Raw genomic sequence first — 18,385 nt, 5'->3', positions numbered from 1 at the left:
GGAATGATTTGAAGCGTGCTGTCCATGCTCGGTGACCATCAAACTTAACTGAACTGGAATTGTTTTGTAAACAGGAATGGTCAAATATACCTTCATCCAGGAACTCATTAAATGCTACAGGAAGCGACTAGAGGCTAAGGCAAATTTTGTTTAAATGCGGATTGCACATTTTCTGTTAGTACAATAAACCTCATTTCAAACCAGAAATATTACTCAGTCCATCAGTTATTAGATATATGAAACAGAAATGGCTGTTGCAAAAACCCAAATTGTTATAAAGAAAAAAGGTTAACATTAATACGGGTGCCCAAACTTTTTCATATGACTGTAATATGCACTGCCGCTGTCCATCACCGTGGTGCTGAAACCGTACCGCGGTGATAGGCTGGGGGAGCAGCACATATTATATGTGCCTGTGCCACTTTTTGATCGCACATTTCCCCCACCCCCCGTGTTAGATATGGTCCCCATGCTGCTGCCCATCCTAAAATAAAAAAGCTTTACTTACCTCCTCCAGCGTGTCTCCCCGATCTCATGGCTGCCGCTGTGATCAAGCACGCAGAGATCACGTCGCTCTGCTGTGCCGATCACATGACCGGCACCGAAAACCAGGAAGTGCAGGAGCTCAGCAACATGGAGGGAGACACGAGGGATTGCAGCACTGGAGAAGGTAAGTAAAGTGTTTATTTTACTATGGGCAGCAGCATGAGGGCCATATCAAACACAGGGGGACGTGTGCCATCCATAGGAGACCTGTGCTAGTTGTAGGGGATGTGTGCCAGCAATATGGGATGTGTGCCAGCTATAGGAGACTTGTGCCAGCTATAGGAGACGTGTGCCAGCTGTAGGGGATGTGTGCCAGCAATAGGAGACTTATGCCAGCTGTAGGGGATGTGTGACAGCAATAGGAGACTTGTGACAGCAATAGGAGACTTGTGACAGCAATAGGAGACTTGTGCCAGCTATAGGAGACTTGTGCCAGCAATAGGAGACCTGTGCCAGCTGTAGGGGATGTGTGCCAGCTGTAAGGGATGTGTGCCAGCAATAGGAGACTTATGCCAGCTGTAGGGGATGTGTGCCAGCAATAGGAGACTTGTGACAGCAATAGGAGACTTGTGCCAGCAATAGGAGACCTGTGCCAGCTGTAGGGGACGTGTGCCAGCAATATGGGACGTGTGCCAGCAATAGGAGACATGTGCCAGCAATATGGGATGTGTGCCAGCAATATGGGATGTGTGCCAGCAATAGGAGACTTGTGCCAGCCATAGGAGACTTGTGCCAGTAATAGGAGACCTGTGCCAGCTATAGAAGACTTGTGCCAGCCATAGGAGACTTGTGCCAGTAATAGGAGACCTGTGCCAGCTGTAGGGGATGTGTGCCAGCTATAGGAGACTTGTGCCAGCTGTAGGGGGATATGTGCCAGCAATATTGGACGTGTGCCATCAATAGGAGGACGTGTGCCATCAATAGGAGGACGTGTGCCATCAATAGGGGACGTGTGCCATCAATAGGGGACGTGTGCCAGCAATCGGGGAGATGTGGCATCACTGGGGGACGTGTGTCAGCACAAGGGGGTTATATTCAATATACGGGGGCCATATCCAGATTAAGGGGGCTAATTTTAGGATGGTGGGCTATAAGGGACATATACCCTATATGATTTGTTAGACGGACACTGGCATTATAAGACGGACCCCATTTAACATTAACAAAAAAAAAATTCTCTTTTCCTTCACCAAATTTGGGTCTGCGTCTTATAATCAGGTGTGTCTTATAATGCGAAAAATACGGTAATAACTTTTAAATCATACACTATAATGATAATTTACCGAAAATTATTATTGTGATTTAATAATTATGTTCACAATAAAGTAAAAGTATTGTTTGACTCACATTTTAAAGTCGGAATGGATGTGAGGGCATATGGAAACCTCTTGACCTCACTATAATGCCAAAAACGCATGCTTTGATTTTGACAAAAAAGCATGCGTTTAGCATCATAAAAGCATGTAAAACGCTAGAAATTTCTTTTAGGATGCGTTTTTATAATTCTCATTCACTTCAATGTTACCAAAACGTTGCCAAAATGACAAAAACAATTGACATGTTGCTTCTTCAAATGGTGAGATTTTGACAAATTTTTTACACCAAAAACGCTGCGTATTTAAAAGCATCGTGCGCACAATAAAGCCCGATTTTCCATAGACTTTGCTTGGAAATCAAAACGCATGCAATTTTGCATTAAAACGCTGAAGCTCAAAACGCTGCGGAAATGCATGAAAAAACGCTACGTGCGCACATAACCTTAGAGATGAGCGAAGCTGTGGAGGTTCAGTTCACCAGCAGCAAGCAAACTGAACCTACATATGTCCAAACCTTGCCCTAGAAGGTTCGGAATCACTAATTGGCAGTTTGAGTCTCCGTCCACATACGGCCAGGCCTAAGCAGATCACTTCCGGGAGAGGCTGGGTGGGCATTCTCCAATTTTTTTTATTGTAGGCACACTGCACGATCACAAGCACTACTGTAATCACGCTGCTGTTACCCTCAGTGTGCGTCATTCAAACGCTACAAGCAGCTCGCACAGGGCTGAGTACCAAGCTAGAATACCACTACCGAGCTTTAAAACCTATCACCTATAGGGAATGGATCACTGCCAATCATTCACTCCGTTTTATGTTATAATATCAATTTATATTTTAAAAAGAAAGGAAAGGAAAAAAGTTTTGGATATTTTTTTTTATTAATAAGTTTTTAGTACTCATTCCCCTCCCTCTACATTTGTCTAAAGAGATTTTAAATCGCACCTACGATTCAAGTCAGGTTGGACTTTACCGGGTAATTTTTAGAATTTTCTGTATCAAGGATCGTGTGTGTTGGTTTCCTACAAAAATATGCAATGTTCTTAGAGGAGTTCCCAGTGAGGTTTAACAGGTGAGGGATAATGCTCCCAAGTAATCTCTCAGCACTTCCATGGGTGGGACTGCTGGGAAATAAGCATATATACATCTTTGTGTTGTACTAACAAACTGTAATGATGCACATGTACATGAAGAAGGCATTCGTCGAAATGTGTTGTACAGTTCTGATACCAAATTTTTTATTTAATTATTTATTTTTTCATACCAGTAAAACCAAGTTTAATTCATTTTTGCATCAAATCCATTTTGGAACAGAGCAGGGCTCCATTATAAGTGGCACACACCGTCCCTTTTTTTTTCTTTTTTTCAGCACTGCAGCTATGTCATTGGTCACAGCGGTGATGTCACTATGTATTACACATGATCGCTGTAGCCCTCGAGTGACGGTGACATCACTGTGATCTCAATCGACTGAGGATCCGTCCGATATTAACCTTATATTTCCCTCCACACACAATCTACACGTTCCGTCTCCTCATATGTTTCCCCTTATTATCTCCAGTAATTGTATTATTACCCCGGATTCATTATGATGTTACATCGTCATCTTCTCCCCATTCAGGTCCCTACAATATCGGATCCTCTCAGTGGAGATCTTCTATATAAGAGAATTCTCCTGATTGACCCATCAAGAATGGATATGGACAGGGACAAGATGGCGGAGAGGATATTACACCTCACCCTAGAGATCCTCTTCCGGCTTACTGGAGAGGTGAGAGATTCTGATGACGTCACATTACACCATTCTTATCTATGGGAATAACAGATGGACAGAACTGGAGAGGTGAGGACTCTGGAAATGTCTGGAGTGAGATTTCTTACTGTGTCTCTCCATAACCAGGATTACACAGTAGTGAAGAAGACCTCTAGTGAGCGCTGTCAGGCCCCTGTGTCTGAGGGATGGGGAAGACCCCTGAGCCCAATCACGGGGCCTCCACCTCACCCCCCGATACATGAGGACATCAATGACCAGAAGGTCCTAGAACTCACCTACAAGATTATTGAGCTGCTGACTGGAGAGGTGACACTGCTGGGAATTCTGGGACATTATACAGTAACGCTATGAAGGGATCGGGGGGTGACGGTATCATTGTATGTGTCAGGTTCCTATAAGGTGTCAGGATGTCACCGTCTATTTCTCCATGGAGGAGTGGGAGTATTTAGAAGGACACAAAGATCTGTACAAGGACGTCATGATTGAGGTTCCCCAGTCCCTCACCTCACCAGGTAATAAACAGGACTAAATACACACGGCCTATAATTATCTGTATGTAAGGAATGAATTCAGTCCCTGTATGTGTCTCCTCCAGTTCTATCCAGTAAGAGGACAACACCAGAGAGATGTCCCCGTCCTCTTCTCCCACAGGACTGTAAACAAGAAGATCCTGATGTTCCTCAGGATCATCAGGTAGATGGAGAGAAGGTGCCATGAAATCTCCCTATGATGTGTAGACGGCTGTGAAGGTCTTGTGCTCAGTCTTGTTTTATCCTCCAGTATTATATGTTTTATACTTGTGTAATGAGAGCGGTGGAGATGGCAGGATTAGAGCTGATCATAGATGTGACTTCTCCATCTGTCTGTAACTTTTACAATATTTGTTTCAGGGTGAAGATCTGCCCCATATTAATACTACAGAGACATATGTGAGAGTTGAGGAGCGGAGTAAAGAGGAGATTACTACAGATAACCGCCCAGGTGAGTGTGTCGCCCAGGGTTATGGAGTGCAGACCTGGGCAAGGGGCGGCCCGCGTCTGTGACCAGCCCGCCTGGTTCAGGGTGTCCTTGCTCGCCGGTCAGTGATGAGGATAATCTGACCTATTGTCCGGAGCTCCAGGCTCTGGGGAGGTCCCTGGTCAGATCGCCCTCATCACACGCTGCGTGTAGGGCAGGGAGCAATCCTGCAGCTTCGCACAGTGCAGGCAGTAGAACGCAGGAATCTGTCCTCTGTTCCCTGCCCGGCACCTTTCTCTGTGACACACGCGCGCCCTGATGTCGTCAGTACAGCGCGCGTGTGTCATTTGAAAAGTTCCCGCCCGGCAGAAGAAGAAGCTGCAGCAGCCGGGGCCCGTACGGAGAGCAGAAGCAGCTCAGCGGGGGGCCGTACAAGAGAAGAAGCATGTCCGCAAGGGCCCGTACAGAGGTGCCTGAGGACGGGACAATAAGGAGGGAGAGGTGAGTGGTTACTAGTAACCTGCGGGGACAATGGGGGGCGGGGAGGCTGGAGGAGGGATATAACTGTTGACAAATATTTGGGGTGTAGTTATGTAGTATATGGGAATGTAGTTTTACAGGTGTAGTATATAGGGGTGTAGTATAATACAGGTGTAGTATGTAGTGATGTAGTATATTACAGGTGTATATAGGGGTGTAGTATAATACAGGTGTATATAGGGGTGTAGTATAATACAGGTGTATATAGTGATGCAGTGGTGTAGTACAATACAGCAATACAGGGGTATATAGAGGTGTAGTTTATTACATGTGTAGTGTACAGGGATGCAGTGATGTATATTACAGGCGTAATATATGGGCGGTGTAGCGATGTAGTATATGGGGATTGTGTGTGTGTGTGTGTTTATGTGTGTGTTTATGTGTATGTGTGTAAACATAACTAGAGCGGGTCTGGTACCTAGAATTACCGCAGAGAAGAGCCCGAAACTGCTAGTGGTACCAGAGTTACATCAGGTACCACACGCCCTCTCCCCTGCCCCCTGCAGCAGCGCACCGCCATTACAGGGCCTGATCACGCGCCCATCAGAGTGAGGAAGACGCTGCAGCTGGATCCCACATACCTGCCGTGTAGCAGTATTTGCCGGGATCCGTCACCTCAGAGATGTCTTTTCCTAAGGCTCCTTTTGAAGTGGTTTAATGAGCACATAAGTATGTAGAGCGCATACAGTAAGTGTGGATACAGGATGGCTATATACACGTCATACCCATATCTGATCATATGCCAGGATGCCAGTCTTTGAAAAACGTGCTATTTTTTTGGTCAAGATGTGAGGTTTAGTTTTTTAAACAATGTAAAGTTGACAATTTTCTAAAGTGAACAATCACAAGATCTTTAAAGTTCATCATCTCATTAAATAATGATGTAATTAGGTCTTCCATATTCTCATTGAATCTTTGTATTGTTTAACTTACTGTTTGTTTATGAAGGGATATTATATATACTATATACAGTATTGGTGCAAACAAGAGAAATTTACGACCAGAGTCCAAGGTACAAAAGTGAAAAACTTTATTGGGTGGATAGGTGTGGGGCGGCACAGAACAAGTGTGGACATCGGCAGGTGATCGCTAAATGTTAGGCATCTTACCCAACTGCTGACAGATCATTAACAGTCCATACATGTGATGTACAATAATTACATATGAAACACAATATTACATATATGTATGATCAAGAAGTCGGCAGTCCTCCAGGAAAAACGAGTAAACTACTAAGCATCAATAAACAAGGGTCCCAATATAAGACAGAATACCTCCTATAGAGATCATGGCAACCATATACACTACGTGTTCAACGTTCGGATATGAATAGGTTGCACAGTGTGTAAAGTGAAGAGTGGAGGAGGGACCCTGGCACCCCAGACGCCAAAGGGACAATAGATAATTCAAAATGTCGCTATTACCTGGAGAGGTGCAGTGATCAACCAGAGCCTGTGTCCAACCCGACGGCCGTTTCGGCTATGAAGCCTTCGTCAGGGGGCGTAGTGCAGTGAGGGGAAGTGTGGCTTAAAACAGGGCGTCCGCCAATCATCGCAGATCAGCAAGGCCGTGACGCACGCAGCGCCCAGGGCAACCAAGGACGCACATCGCGCGCTGCACCGCCCCCCCGCCCGACAGATCCGGTCACATGACCGCCACATGTGTGCATCACATGGCGGCCATGCGAGCAGACGTCACGCAGGGTAATTCAGCGCGGCACCGCGATGACGTCAATCATCGCAGATCAGCGTGGCCGTGACGCATGCAGCGCCCTGGGCAACCAAGGACGCACATCGCACCACAAGGCTACATGGTTTCCTATAGTACTTTTCTCAATGTTTGGTCCTTTTTGATATTGACCTTCATGTCATTCTGTAACTATATCGTGGGATATTACCATTTGTCAGTTATTTCTATTTTCTGTATTTAAATGCGGTAAACTGCCTGAGCTGTAACTATTGAATAATGTTGGATATTAATGTATAACAATATATATGATGGCAATGTTACCTATATTAGTAGTCTAGTCCTATATATGTTACTATGGTATATCCCATGACTTTATACTCGGCCACACTCTGTTCTTACTCCTTTAATATGTCCCGTAGTTTCAGCTGATGCGTGCGCCAGGATGTCATCGCGGTGCCGCGCTGAATTACCCTGCGTGACGTCTGCTCGCATGGCCGCCAGGTAATAGTGACATTTTGAATTATCTATTATCCCTTTGGCATCTGGGGCGCCAGGGTCCCTCCTCCACTCTTCACTTTACACACTGTGCAACCTATTCATATCCGAACGTTGAACACGTAGTGTATATGGTTGCCATGATCTCTATAGGAGGTATTCTGTCTTAGATTGGGACCCTTGTTTATTGATGCTTAGTAGTTTACTCGTTTTTCTTGGAGGACTGCCGACTTCTTGATCATACATATATGTAATATTGTGTTTCATATGTAATTATTGTACATCACATGTATAGACTGTTAATGATCTGTCAGCAGTTGGGTAAGATCCCTAACATTTAGCGATCACTTGCCGATGTCCACACTTGTTCTGTGCCGCCCCGCACCTATCCACCCAATAAAGTTTTTCACTTTTGTACCTTGGACTCTGGTCGTAAATTTCTCTTGTTTGCACTTAAGTATAACGACTTGTCCTAGTCCCCATCCAGTTGTTGTGGTCATTATGGTTTCACTATACTGTCACATATTTTTCTGGTAAATCATGGTGTGGCTGTGGCTTTTCTTGAACATATATACAGAATTGGGTAGAAAGGAGTTAATTATATTAGTCTGGCTCTCTAAAACCATCCCAATTTCTCATGCGGCCCCATGGGAAAATTAATTGCCCACCCCTGGGGTACTCGGTCCCGGGCGGTTTATAACTGGGGAATGTCACTGTGGTGGCCGTTGGCCAGTCACGCACCCTGGTTGTGTGGCGCCCTGGACTAGCCAGGTAGCCACAGACAAAACACACGCACCCACCCCCCAGACAGTTACATTAGTCAGACAAAAACCCTTGTTGCCTCCCTCCAGGGTCTGATGTCCACACCAGGTGGGGCGGAGCCAGGCAGTTGGCCCCACCCACCGAGGAGTTCACAGGCCTGGAGGTGGGAAAAGTGTCAGATTAGTCTTGGAGGTGAAAGTGAGAGGAGTAAACACTTGAGGTGTCTGGGTCGGAGCCCAGGCACTGACAGCAAGGTTGGCAGATGGTGGTGGCCGTCTGCAGGAGTTGGTGGAACTCCGCAGAGCCGTAAGGACCGGGGCTGGGCGGTGGCGCACCGGTACCGGACCGGGGAACGGAGTGAAGCTAAGCACACAGGCAGGGCCATCGGACCCCGACCAGGCTTGGAGCCGCCGTCAATAGTCAAATCCGAATGTGACAGGAACCCCTGGGGTTCCCTAACAACCAAGTCCCGATTGAAGGCAACTGCTCACACCGTGAGGATATACAGCCACCACCACAGGCTAGAAATCCAAGGGCCAGCGCCTGCGGGCAAAACGGGCTCCTCCGGCATCTTTACCCCGGGGAGCGGACTACCCTTGGGAAGCCATTGGAGTCAACACAGTACACAAAGGTGCAGGGAGAGACAGCCACCATCACCTGTCCGGGGAGAGACACTGCAGCCGGCTGCGGGACCCGTCCATCCAGCCGTTTGGTTTACCGGAGACTTTGTGCATCTATTGCTGAGTGAGTACACCCGTGCCATCCGGCAGCACGCCATGCTGTCCCTGCAACCCTGCACCTCACCAACCTTGCCTCCCCGTCACACCACTGGGCCCCGGGACCACCAACCCCTACCCACGGAGGGGGAAAACAACATCCCAGCTGCTCCCTACCATCGCTCCCGGGATCCCCGTCTCCAGCAGCGGTGGTGCCCATCTTCACCACAACCCGTGGGTGGCGTCACGGACTAAATCCCCAGACAAACCACCCCCTTTTCACTCACGGGCGAGGAGCGCCGCTCGAGTCCCCGGATCCGGCCCACCGCTCGAGCCACCAAGCAGCAGCGCCGGACCCGAGCGTTAGCGAGCGCAGCGCCCCGCCGCCCGCGACAGTTGCCTTTTGAAAAAGGGAATATTTACAGGGGATTGTGGAATAAAGTTTATACGTGACACCACTTGCGGTTTTGCGGCTATAGGGATGGAGCCGCAGCTGCACAATGTTCACTACTGGGGCTGGTGTTCGTGGCAGCCTGGATGTTAGGCCCTCCGTAAGCAGGGCCAGACCCCAGAGGATAGTTGTTGGAGGTGGGTGTTGAAAGAAGGGAGGCCACAATGGGAGTTCAGTGTAACTGGTTCTTTTTACTCACTGCAAGCTAATAACTGGTCACCCGAGGCTGGCTGGTCTTAACCGCAGGCCCCTTTTAGTCCCAGTGCCGATTTAGTGACCTGGTGGCTTCTTTCTCCTGAACCTGTCTTTGGTTGGTGCGTCCCCGTGGCGTGGAGTGGAATTAATTTCCTTTCTTATTTATATATGGAATGAACATTGTAATATTTCAATCTATTGCACAATTAACACATAAATAGATGTATATACAGTCTGGGGTGTCTGGGGCCCACCAGGGGAATTGACTCCAGGGGCCCACCCTACAGATAATAATAAACACCCATTAGTGTTATCCTCATTATTGTGCTGCTTTGACTGTATACACAGGCAGCTCCTGCACATCTATATTGTGTACCATAACTGGGATGTACAATTAATAGTAGTTTGCAGTAATGGAGTCTTTGGTGAAAACAAGTTATCACCGATCCACAGGGTAGGTTGGTGATAACTTATTGATTGGTGGAACCAGATCAGTGGAAACCGCACCGATCGGAAGATTGGGGAACTTTTTGCAGCGGCAGGTGGGATGTGTGACCGCAGCTCCATTTATCCTCTGTGGGGAGGGATGTGTGACCGCAGCTCCATTTATCGTCTGTGGGGTGGGATGTGTGACCGCAGCTCCATTTATCCTCTGTGGGGTGGGATGTGTGACCGCAGCTCCATTCATCCTCTGTGGGGTGGGATGTGTGACCGCAGCTCCATTCATCCTCTGTGGGGTGGGATGTGTGACTGCAGCTCCATTCATCCTCTGTGGAGCTGCCAGATAATAACAAGCGCAGCGCTCGCAGCCACTGAGGGAATGAATGGATCAGGGGTTGAGTCGGACACGAGCTCCAGTGTAATGGGGGATAAAAGTTGCATGATCGGTGCAGGTCCCAGCAATCAGACCCCACTGATGAATAAATGATCACTTATCCTGAGGCCACGTTCACACGTTCAGTATTTGGTCAGTGTCTTGCATCAGTATTTGTAGCCAAATCCAGGAGTGGGTGATAAATACAGAAGTGGTGCCCGTGTTTCTATTACACTTTTTCTCTGATTTTAACGCTCCTGGTTTAGGCTTCTAATACTGAGGTAAAAAACGCACTGAATACTCAGTGTGTGCACGTGGCCTTAGCAAAGGTGATTACTTGTTTTCACTGGAGAACCTCTGTAAGTGCATATTTACTGCAGTGTAATAGTCACAGGGCAGGGAGGGGTTAAATATTTAAGTATTTAATTTCTACTGGAAATAATCTCCCCCTTATAGAGAGAAAATGTGACCTCCATACACAACACAATCCACTATACCAAAATCAATAATGCCATATACAAGGGGGAAATACCGCCACACCGTGACCAGACAACATATGACCACCACATAGTGACCAAATACAACCCATACCAGGGATAAATACCGCCACACAGTGATCAGACAACATATTACCACCAGTGACCAAATACAGCCACATACAAGGGAGAAATACCACCACACTGTGACCAGACCACATATTACCACCAAACAGTGACCAAATACAGCCACATACAAGGGAGAAATACCGCGACACTATGACCAGATAACATACTACCAACACATAGTGATCAAAAGCAACCACATACCAGAGAGTAATACCACCACATCATAATTAGACCACACAGTAACCGAATATTACCACATACAAGGGAGAAATATCGCAACACTATAACCACACCACATAATGACCGACTATAACTACATACAAGAAAGTAATACCGCCACACCATAATCAGACCACATAGTGACCGAATACAACCACATACAAGGAAGAAATACCGTGACACTATTACCACACCACATAATGACCAAATAATACCACACACGAGACAAATATCAGTACAACATGACCAGACGACATATTACTACCACACAAGGACATATAATACTATAATAATGATCATGAATAAAAACTACAACACTAATAACACTAATATTGCCATCAGTGCCATAATACACAAGAGCTCTGTATATAGTGTATAGGTAATACAGTGCTCACCAGTGACATTATACACAGGAGCTCTGTATACAGTGTACAGTATAGTGTGTGTGTGTTCATGTACACACTGACTTACCAGTGACGTCTCTAGCTGACTTTATTCATCTTCGCTTTTCCTCCTTATCTGGTGCTGACCGCCATCACTTCTTCCTGCATGACGCGACTCTGCAGAAAATAACAGTCACCTATAGCCAATCACTCCCAGAGCACATTCCTCACTATTTCCCCAATTTCTACACCACGTCAGACTCTTGTTCCCCCATTGGAGTCACTATCCTCAAAATTAACTTATATATAATCAGTAATAATGTCCCCTAATTTGCCCCTACAGTAATTATGCCCCAAGTGCCACCATAAACTAATAATGTATTAGTGTTATACTAATAATAAACTAAACTAATAATGTATTAGTGTTATACTAATAATTATTACTAATAATTGTTACTAATAATGTATTAGTATTAATACATAATAATGTATGTCCCTCATTCTGGCCCCATATAGTAATTATGTCCCTCATCCTGGCCCCTTTTATATAATAATGTCTGGGGAAACAAGTGGAATCAGAAGGGGATGTTAATTGCTTCCTGCACAAAATATCCCCCCACACTGCTCCTCTCCAAAATAGCCCCACAAAGTGCCCCTTTCCATAATGTCCCCCAAAAATTTGCATTTTATAATATCTCCCCCAACTACTTCCCTGTATAAATTCCCCCCCTCCTCATTATACTATGCTGCCTTCCACAATCTTTGATGCCTCATAATGTCCCCCATTGCCCTATAATGTCCCAATTTCTTTCATAACGTCCCCCACTGACCTATAATGCCCCAATTTGCTTCATAATGTCCCCCACTGCCTTATAATGTTCCCCACTGCCTTATAATGTCCCCCACTGCCCTATAGTGTCCCCACTGCCCTATTATGTTCCCCACTGCCCTATTATGTTCCCCACTGCCCTATTATGTTCCCCACCGCCCTATTATGTTCCCCACCTCCCTATTATGTTCCCCACCTCCCTATTATGTTCCCCACCTCCCTATTATGTTCCCCACTGCCCTATTATGTTCCCCACTGCCCTATTATGTTCCCCACTGCCCTATTATGTTCCCCACTGCCCTATCATGTTCCCCACTGCCCTATCATGTTCCCCACTGCATTATAATGTCCCCCACTGCCCTATTATGTCCCCCACTGACCCTTAATATGCTCCATAAAGTCCCCCACCGCTTCTTAATGCCACTTGTAAAATAACACTGCTCCTCCCCCACCTGCAGCCGCTCATATAAAAGTACATCTTCGGCTCCTCTGGAGCGCTTACCTGTGCCTGTGCGTCCTCCTCTTCATCCCTGCAGCTGCGGCCCGGTGATGATGATGTCGGTGCAGGACTGAGGCGTGCTCCTCTGTAGCCCCGGTGATGACGGTACTTCGCGGTGTGGGGCTGAGCAGCGCTGCTCTGCCTTCTGTCACCGGCCGCACTGTACAAATGCATGCGCGCCTGAAAGACACGCATACAGTTAGGTCCAGAAATATTTGGACAGTGACACAAGTTTTGTTATTTTAGCTGTTTACAAAAACATGTTCAGAAATACAATTATATATATAATATGGGCTGAAAGTGCACACTCCCAGCTGCAATATGAGAGTTTTCACATCCAAATCGGAGAAAGGGTTTAGGAATCATAGCTCTGTAATGCATAGCCTCCTCTTTTTCAAGGGACCAAAAGTAATTGGACAAGGGACTCTAAGGGCTGCAATTAACTCTGAAGGCGTCTCCCTCGTTAACCTGTAATCAATGAAGTAGTTAAAAGGTCTGGGGTTGATTACAGGTGTGTGGTTTTGCATTTGGAAGCTGTTGCTGTGACAAGACAACATGCGGTCTAAGGAACTCTCAATTGAGGTAAAGCAGAACATCCTGAGGCTGAAAAAAAAGAAAAAATCCATCAGAGAGATAGCAGACATGCTTGGAGTAGCAAAATCAACAGTCGGGTACATTCTGAGAAAAAAGGAATTGACTGGTGAGCTTGGGAACTCAAAAAGGCCTGGGCGTCCACGGATGACAACAGTGGTGGATGATCGCCGCATACTTTCTTTGGTGAAGAAGAACCCGTTCACAACATCAACTGAAGTCCAGAACACTCTCAGTGAAGTAGGTGTATCTGTCTCTAAGTCAACAGTAAAGAGAAGACTCCATGAAAGTAAATACAAAGGGTTCACATCTAGATGCAAACCATTCATCAATTCCAAAAATAGACAGGCCAGAGTTAAATTTGCTGAAAAACACCTCATGAAGCCAGCTCAGTTCTGGAAAAGTATTCTATGGACAGATGAGACCAAGATCAACCTGTACCAGAATGATGGGAAGAAAAAAGTTTGGAGAAGAAAGGGAACGGCACATGATCCAAGGCACACCACATCCTCTGTAAAACATGGTGGAGGCAACGTGATGGCATGGGCATGCATGGCTTTCAATGGCACTGGGTCACTTGTGTTTATTGATGACATAACAGCAGACAAGAGTAGCCGGATGAATTCTGAAGTGTACCGGGATATACTTTCAGCCCAGATTCAGCCAAATGCCGCAAAGTTGATCGGACGGCGCTTCATAGTACAGATGGACAATGACCCCAAGCATACAGCCAAAGCTACCCAGGAGTTCATGAGTGCAAAAAAGTGGAACATTCTGCAATGGTCAAGTCAATCACCAGATCTTAACCCAATTGAGCATGCATTTCACTTGCTCAAATCCAGACTTAAGACGGAAAGACCCACAAACAAGCAAGACCTGAAGGCTGCGGCTGTAAAGGCCTGAAAAGCATTAAGAAGGAGGAAACCCAGTGTTTGGTGATGTCCATGGGTTCCAGACTTAAGGCAGTGATTGCCTCCAAAGGATTCGCAACAAAATATTGAAAATAAAAATTTTTTTTTGGGGTTTGGTTTATTTGTCCAATTACTTTTGACCTCCTAAAATGTGGAGTGTTTGTAAAGAAATGTGTACAATTCCTACAATTTCTATCAGATATTTTTGTTCAAACCTTCAAATTAAACGTTACAATCTGCACTTGAATTCTGTTGTAGAGGTTTCATTTCAAATCCAATGTGGTGGCATGCAGAGCCCAACTCGCGAAAATTGTGTCACTGTCCAAATATTTCTGGACCTAACTGTACATCTGAATACCGGCGCGGTCGGTGCAGGCAGGGCCGGCTCCAGGTTTTTGTAGGCCCTGGGTGAAATAGTCTCAGTGGGCCCCATCCACACATAGACATGCACAGATACATACACATACAGGCAGACGTACACATACGTATTTAAAGAGAAATTCACAAAAACACATAAATAGACATAAATCTAGACACAGTCATATACACTGACATGCATAGATACACATCATACATGCACGCACGCACGCACGCACGCACGCACACACACACACACACACACACACATTATTTTTATATATTTATCCTGTATATATATTTCTAATATTGGGAAGCCGGCAACAGCCTCATTCACCTCCCGACTTGTCTAACAGACTTGGCCGCACATAGAGCACACTAACACTGCTGTATATACATCACAAGAGAGGCTGGGGACATACACATTACTGGGGGGAATACATATTACTGATGAAGAGAGTATACAGCAATGGGGGGCATACAGCTCTAGAGGAGGGCAGTGACTCTGAGGTGGGGGGGACATACAGCTCTAAGGGGGAATACAGCACCTGGGTGGAGGGAACATACAGCTCTGGGGGGTAAACAGCACCTGGGTGGAGGGGACATACAGCTCTGGGGGTATAGTAGTATGCAGCCCTCATATTGTGTTATGAAGCCCCCATTGTCCTCCATATAGTATTATGTAGCCCCCATATGCACTACGCAGCCCCCATATAACATTAAGCAGCCCCCATATAACACAATGCAGACCCATATATCATTAGGCACCTTCATGTAGTATACAGCCCACATATAGCACAATACAGACCCAGATAGCATTAGGCACCCTCATGTGGTATATAGCCCCTATATACCGCAGTGCAGAGCTAGATAGCATTAGGCACCCTCATGTAGTGCAGAGCCCCTATATAGCACTGTGTAGAGCCAGTAGCATTAGGTATCCTCATGTAGTATACAGCTTGTATATAGCACAGCCTGTATATAGCACAGTGCAGAGCCAGATAGCAATAGGAACCCTCATGTAGCATACAGCTTGTATATAGCACAGCCTGTATATAGCACACTGCAGAGCCAGATAGCAATAGGCACCCTCATGTAGTATACAGCTTGTATATAGCACAGCCTGTATATAGCACAGTGCAGAGCCAGATAGCAATAGGCACCCTCATGTAGCATACAGCTTGTATATAGCACAGCCTGTATATAGCACACTGCAGAGCCAGATAGCAATAGGCACCCTCATGTAGCATACAGCTTGTATATAGCACAGCCTGTATATAGCACACTGCAGAGCCAGATAGCAATAGGCACCCTCATGTAGCATACAGCTTGTATATAGCACAGCCTGTATATAGCACAGTGCAGCGCCTGTAGCATTAGGCACCCTCATGTAGCATACAGCTTGTATATAGCACAGCCTGTATATAGCACACTGCAGAGCCAGATAGCAATAGGCACCCTCATGTAGCATACAGCTTGTATATAGCACAGCCTGTATATAGCACAGTGCAGAGCCAGATAGCAATAGGCACCCTCATGTAGCATACAGCTTGTATATAGCACAGCCTGTATATAGCACAGTGCAGCGCCTGTAGCATTAGGCACCCTCATGTAGCATACAGCTTGTATATAGCACAGCCTGTATATAGTACACTGCAGAGCCAGATAGCAATAGGCACCCTCATGTAGCATACAGCTTGTATATAGCACACTGCAGAGCCAGATAGCAATAGGCACCCTCATGTAGCATACAGCTTGTATATAGCACAGCCTGTATATAGCACAGTGCAGAGCCAGATAGCAATAGGCACCCTCATGTAGCATACAGCTTGTATATAGGCTATATACAAGCTGTATGCTACATGAGGCTGCCTATTGGTATCTGGCTCTGCCTTTGCTATATACAGGCTGTGCTATATAATATAGCACAGCCTGTATACAGCGCAGAGCTGGATAGCAGTAGGCACCCTCATGCAGCATGCAGTGATTAATACTCACTTCTCCTCGTTCCCCCGCTGATCCGATCTCCTCGGCGCGTCCATTGCTGTCGGTCGCTCGGACCTCTCAGCAGGCGCGCAGTGATGATGTCACCGCGCTCTGCTGCAGAGCTGTCAGAGCGCCGACAGTTACAGCGGGGAGAATGATAAGAGAGTGAGCCCGCCGCTCACTCTCTCATCATTGCTCTCAATTGTATCGGCACCTGGGATGCCGATATAATTGAAATCACGATCCTCGGCGGGGGGGGGGGGGCGGTGACAGCGCGGCCACCGGGCCCCCCTGAGTAGCGGTGCGCCACTCCTGCCACCGCGAGTGGGCCCCCCCGGCAGCTCAGGGCCCCGGCATTTGACCGGGTTTGCTGGGTGCACTGCTGGCACTGACAGCGACAGCAGGGAGATCGCTCTCCCTGCTTGCCGCTGCAGAGGGAATGGGATTGTCACTAATCATATCGGCAATGTGCCGATATGGTTAGTGAAATTACCGACCGGGAGGGCCTCTCACACATATCCATAGGGGCCCAGGGGGGGAGGTAGGGGGCGGGGCCTAGGGGGCGTGGCCATCAATAGCAGGGGCCCACCAGGGGTTCTCCCGACCTGGTGGGCCAGTCCGCCCCTGTATACAGTGGATCTAAAAAGTCTACACGCCCCTGATAAAATACCAAGTTTTGTCATGTAACATTAATCCTATCAAGAAGAATTATTTCAGAACTTTTTCACCTTAATGTCGCCCATAATCTGTAGAAATCAACTGAGAAACAACCTGAAATATCTTTGAGTGGAAAAAATATCTAAAATCATGTGGTTGCACAAGTATTTACACCCTTTCTTTTTGAAATGATGTACATCAATCTATTCAGCTGTATAATATGGTGTCTGCAGATTTGACTGTATTTTCCTGGTGATGAGTTTCCTTTTAACTAATTTGTGAGAGTACATCTTATTTTATTGTACGTTCCTGCAAATGGACACAATGGTACATTCTGGCGATTATGCGGGTACAGGAGCTAGTAGATAACAGCTAGTAGCTCAGATTAAGTGATAGCTGAGGTGATACTTAACTGGTGCCCGCACCGCCTCCCGACTGTTTATCCCTCTAAATACATAGCGAACAAAGCATTTAGAAGGCTTGGAGAGAAAGGGAGTTTGTTCTGCTACCCGATCAGCACCCTCACGATGTCTTGCTGAGGCCTGATAATTACCATAACAGCAGGAGGTCAAACAATGACCTCCTAATATGTCAGCTATGGTGTGCAGTAAAGGTACCGTCACACTAAGCGACGCTCCAGCGATCCCACCAGCAACCTGACCTGGCAGGGATCACTGGAGCGTCGCTACACGGGTTGCTGGTGAGCTGTCACACAGGCAGATCTCACCAGCAACAAGTGACCAGCCCCCAGCCAGCAGCGACGCATGGAAGCGATGCTGCGCTTGCTAACTAAGGTAAATATCGGGTAACCAACCCAATATTTACCTTGGTTACCAGTGCACACCGTTTAGCGCTGGCTCCCTGCACTCCTAGCCAGAGTACACATCGGGTTAATTACCCGATGTGTAGTCTGGCTATGTGTGCAAGGAGCAGAGAGCCGGCACTCGCCGCGTGAGAGCGGTGGACGCTGGTAACGAAGGTAAATATTGGGTAACCAAGGAAAGGGCTTCTTGGTTACCCGATATTTACATTGGTTACCAGCGTCCGCAGAAGCCGGCTCCCTGCTCATTGCACATTCAGTTGTTGCTCTCTC

At 46.7% G+C, this 18,385-nt stretch overlaps 1 protein-coding gene across 1 annotated transcript in view; it reads left to right on the top strand.

Moving 5' to 3' along the window:
- Window positions 1-18,385, top strand: part of LOC142313023 (uncharacterized) — a 203,665-nt gene that overhangs the window by 94,426 nt on the left and 90,854 nt on the right. Inside the window, exons 8-12 of the mRNA XM_075352010.1 lie at window positions 3,484-3,633; window positions 3,763-3,942; window positions 4,025-4,148; window positions 4,232-4,329; window positions 4,527-4,617. Of these exons, the coding sequence (XP_075208125.1) occupies window positions 3,484-3,633; window positions 3,763-3,942; window positions 4,025-4,148; window positions 4,232-4,329; window positions 4,527-4,617 (643 nt within the window). The remainder of the gene's footprint in view (window positions 1-3,483; window positions 3,634-3,762; window positions 3,943-4,024; window positions 4,149-4,231; window positions 4,330-4,526; window positions 4,618-18,385) is intronic.

This window comes from Anomaloglossus baeobatrachus, chromosome 5 (genome assembly GCF_048569485.1).
Source record: "Anomaloglossus baeobatrachus isolate aAnoBae1 chromosome 5, aAnoBae1.hap1, whole genome shotgun sequence".
Classification (NCBI taxonomy): Eukaryota; Metazoa; Chordata; class Amphibia; order Anura; family Aromobatidae; genus Anomaloglossus; species Anomaloglossus baeobatrachus.
Note: the sequence above shows the minus strand (reverse complement) of the source record. Positions and strands in the feature narration are given on the sequence as shown.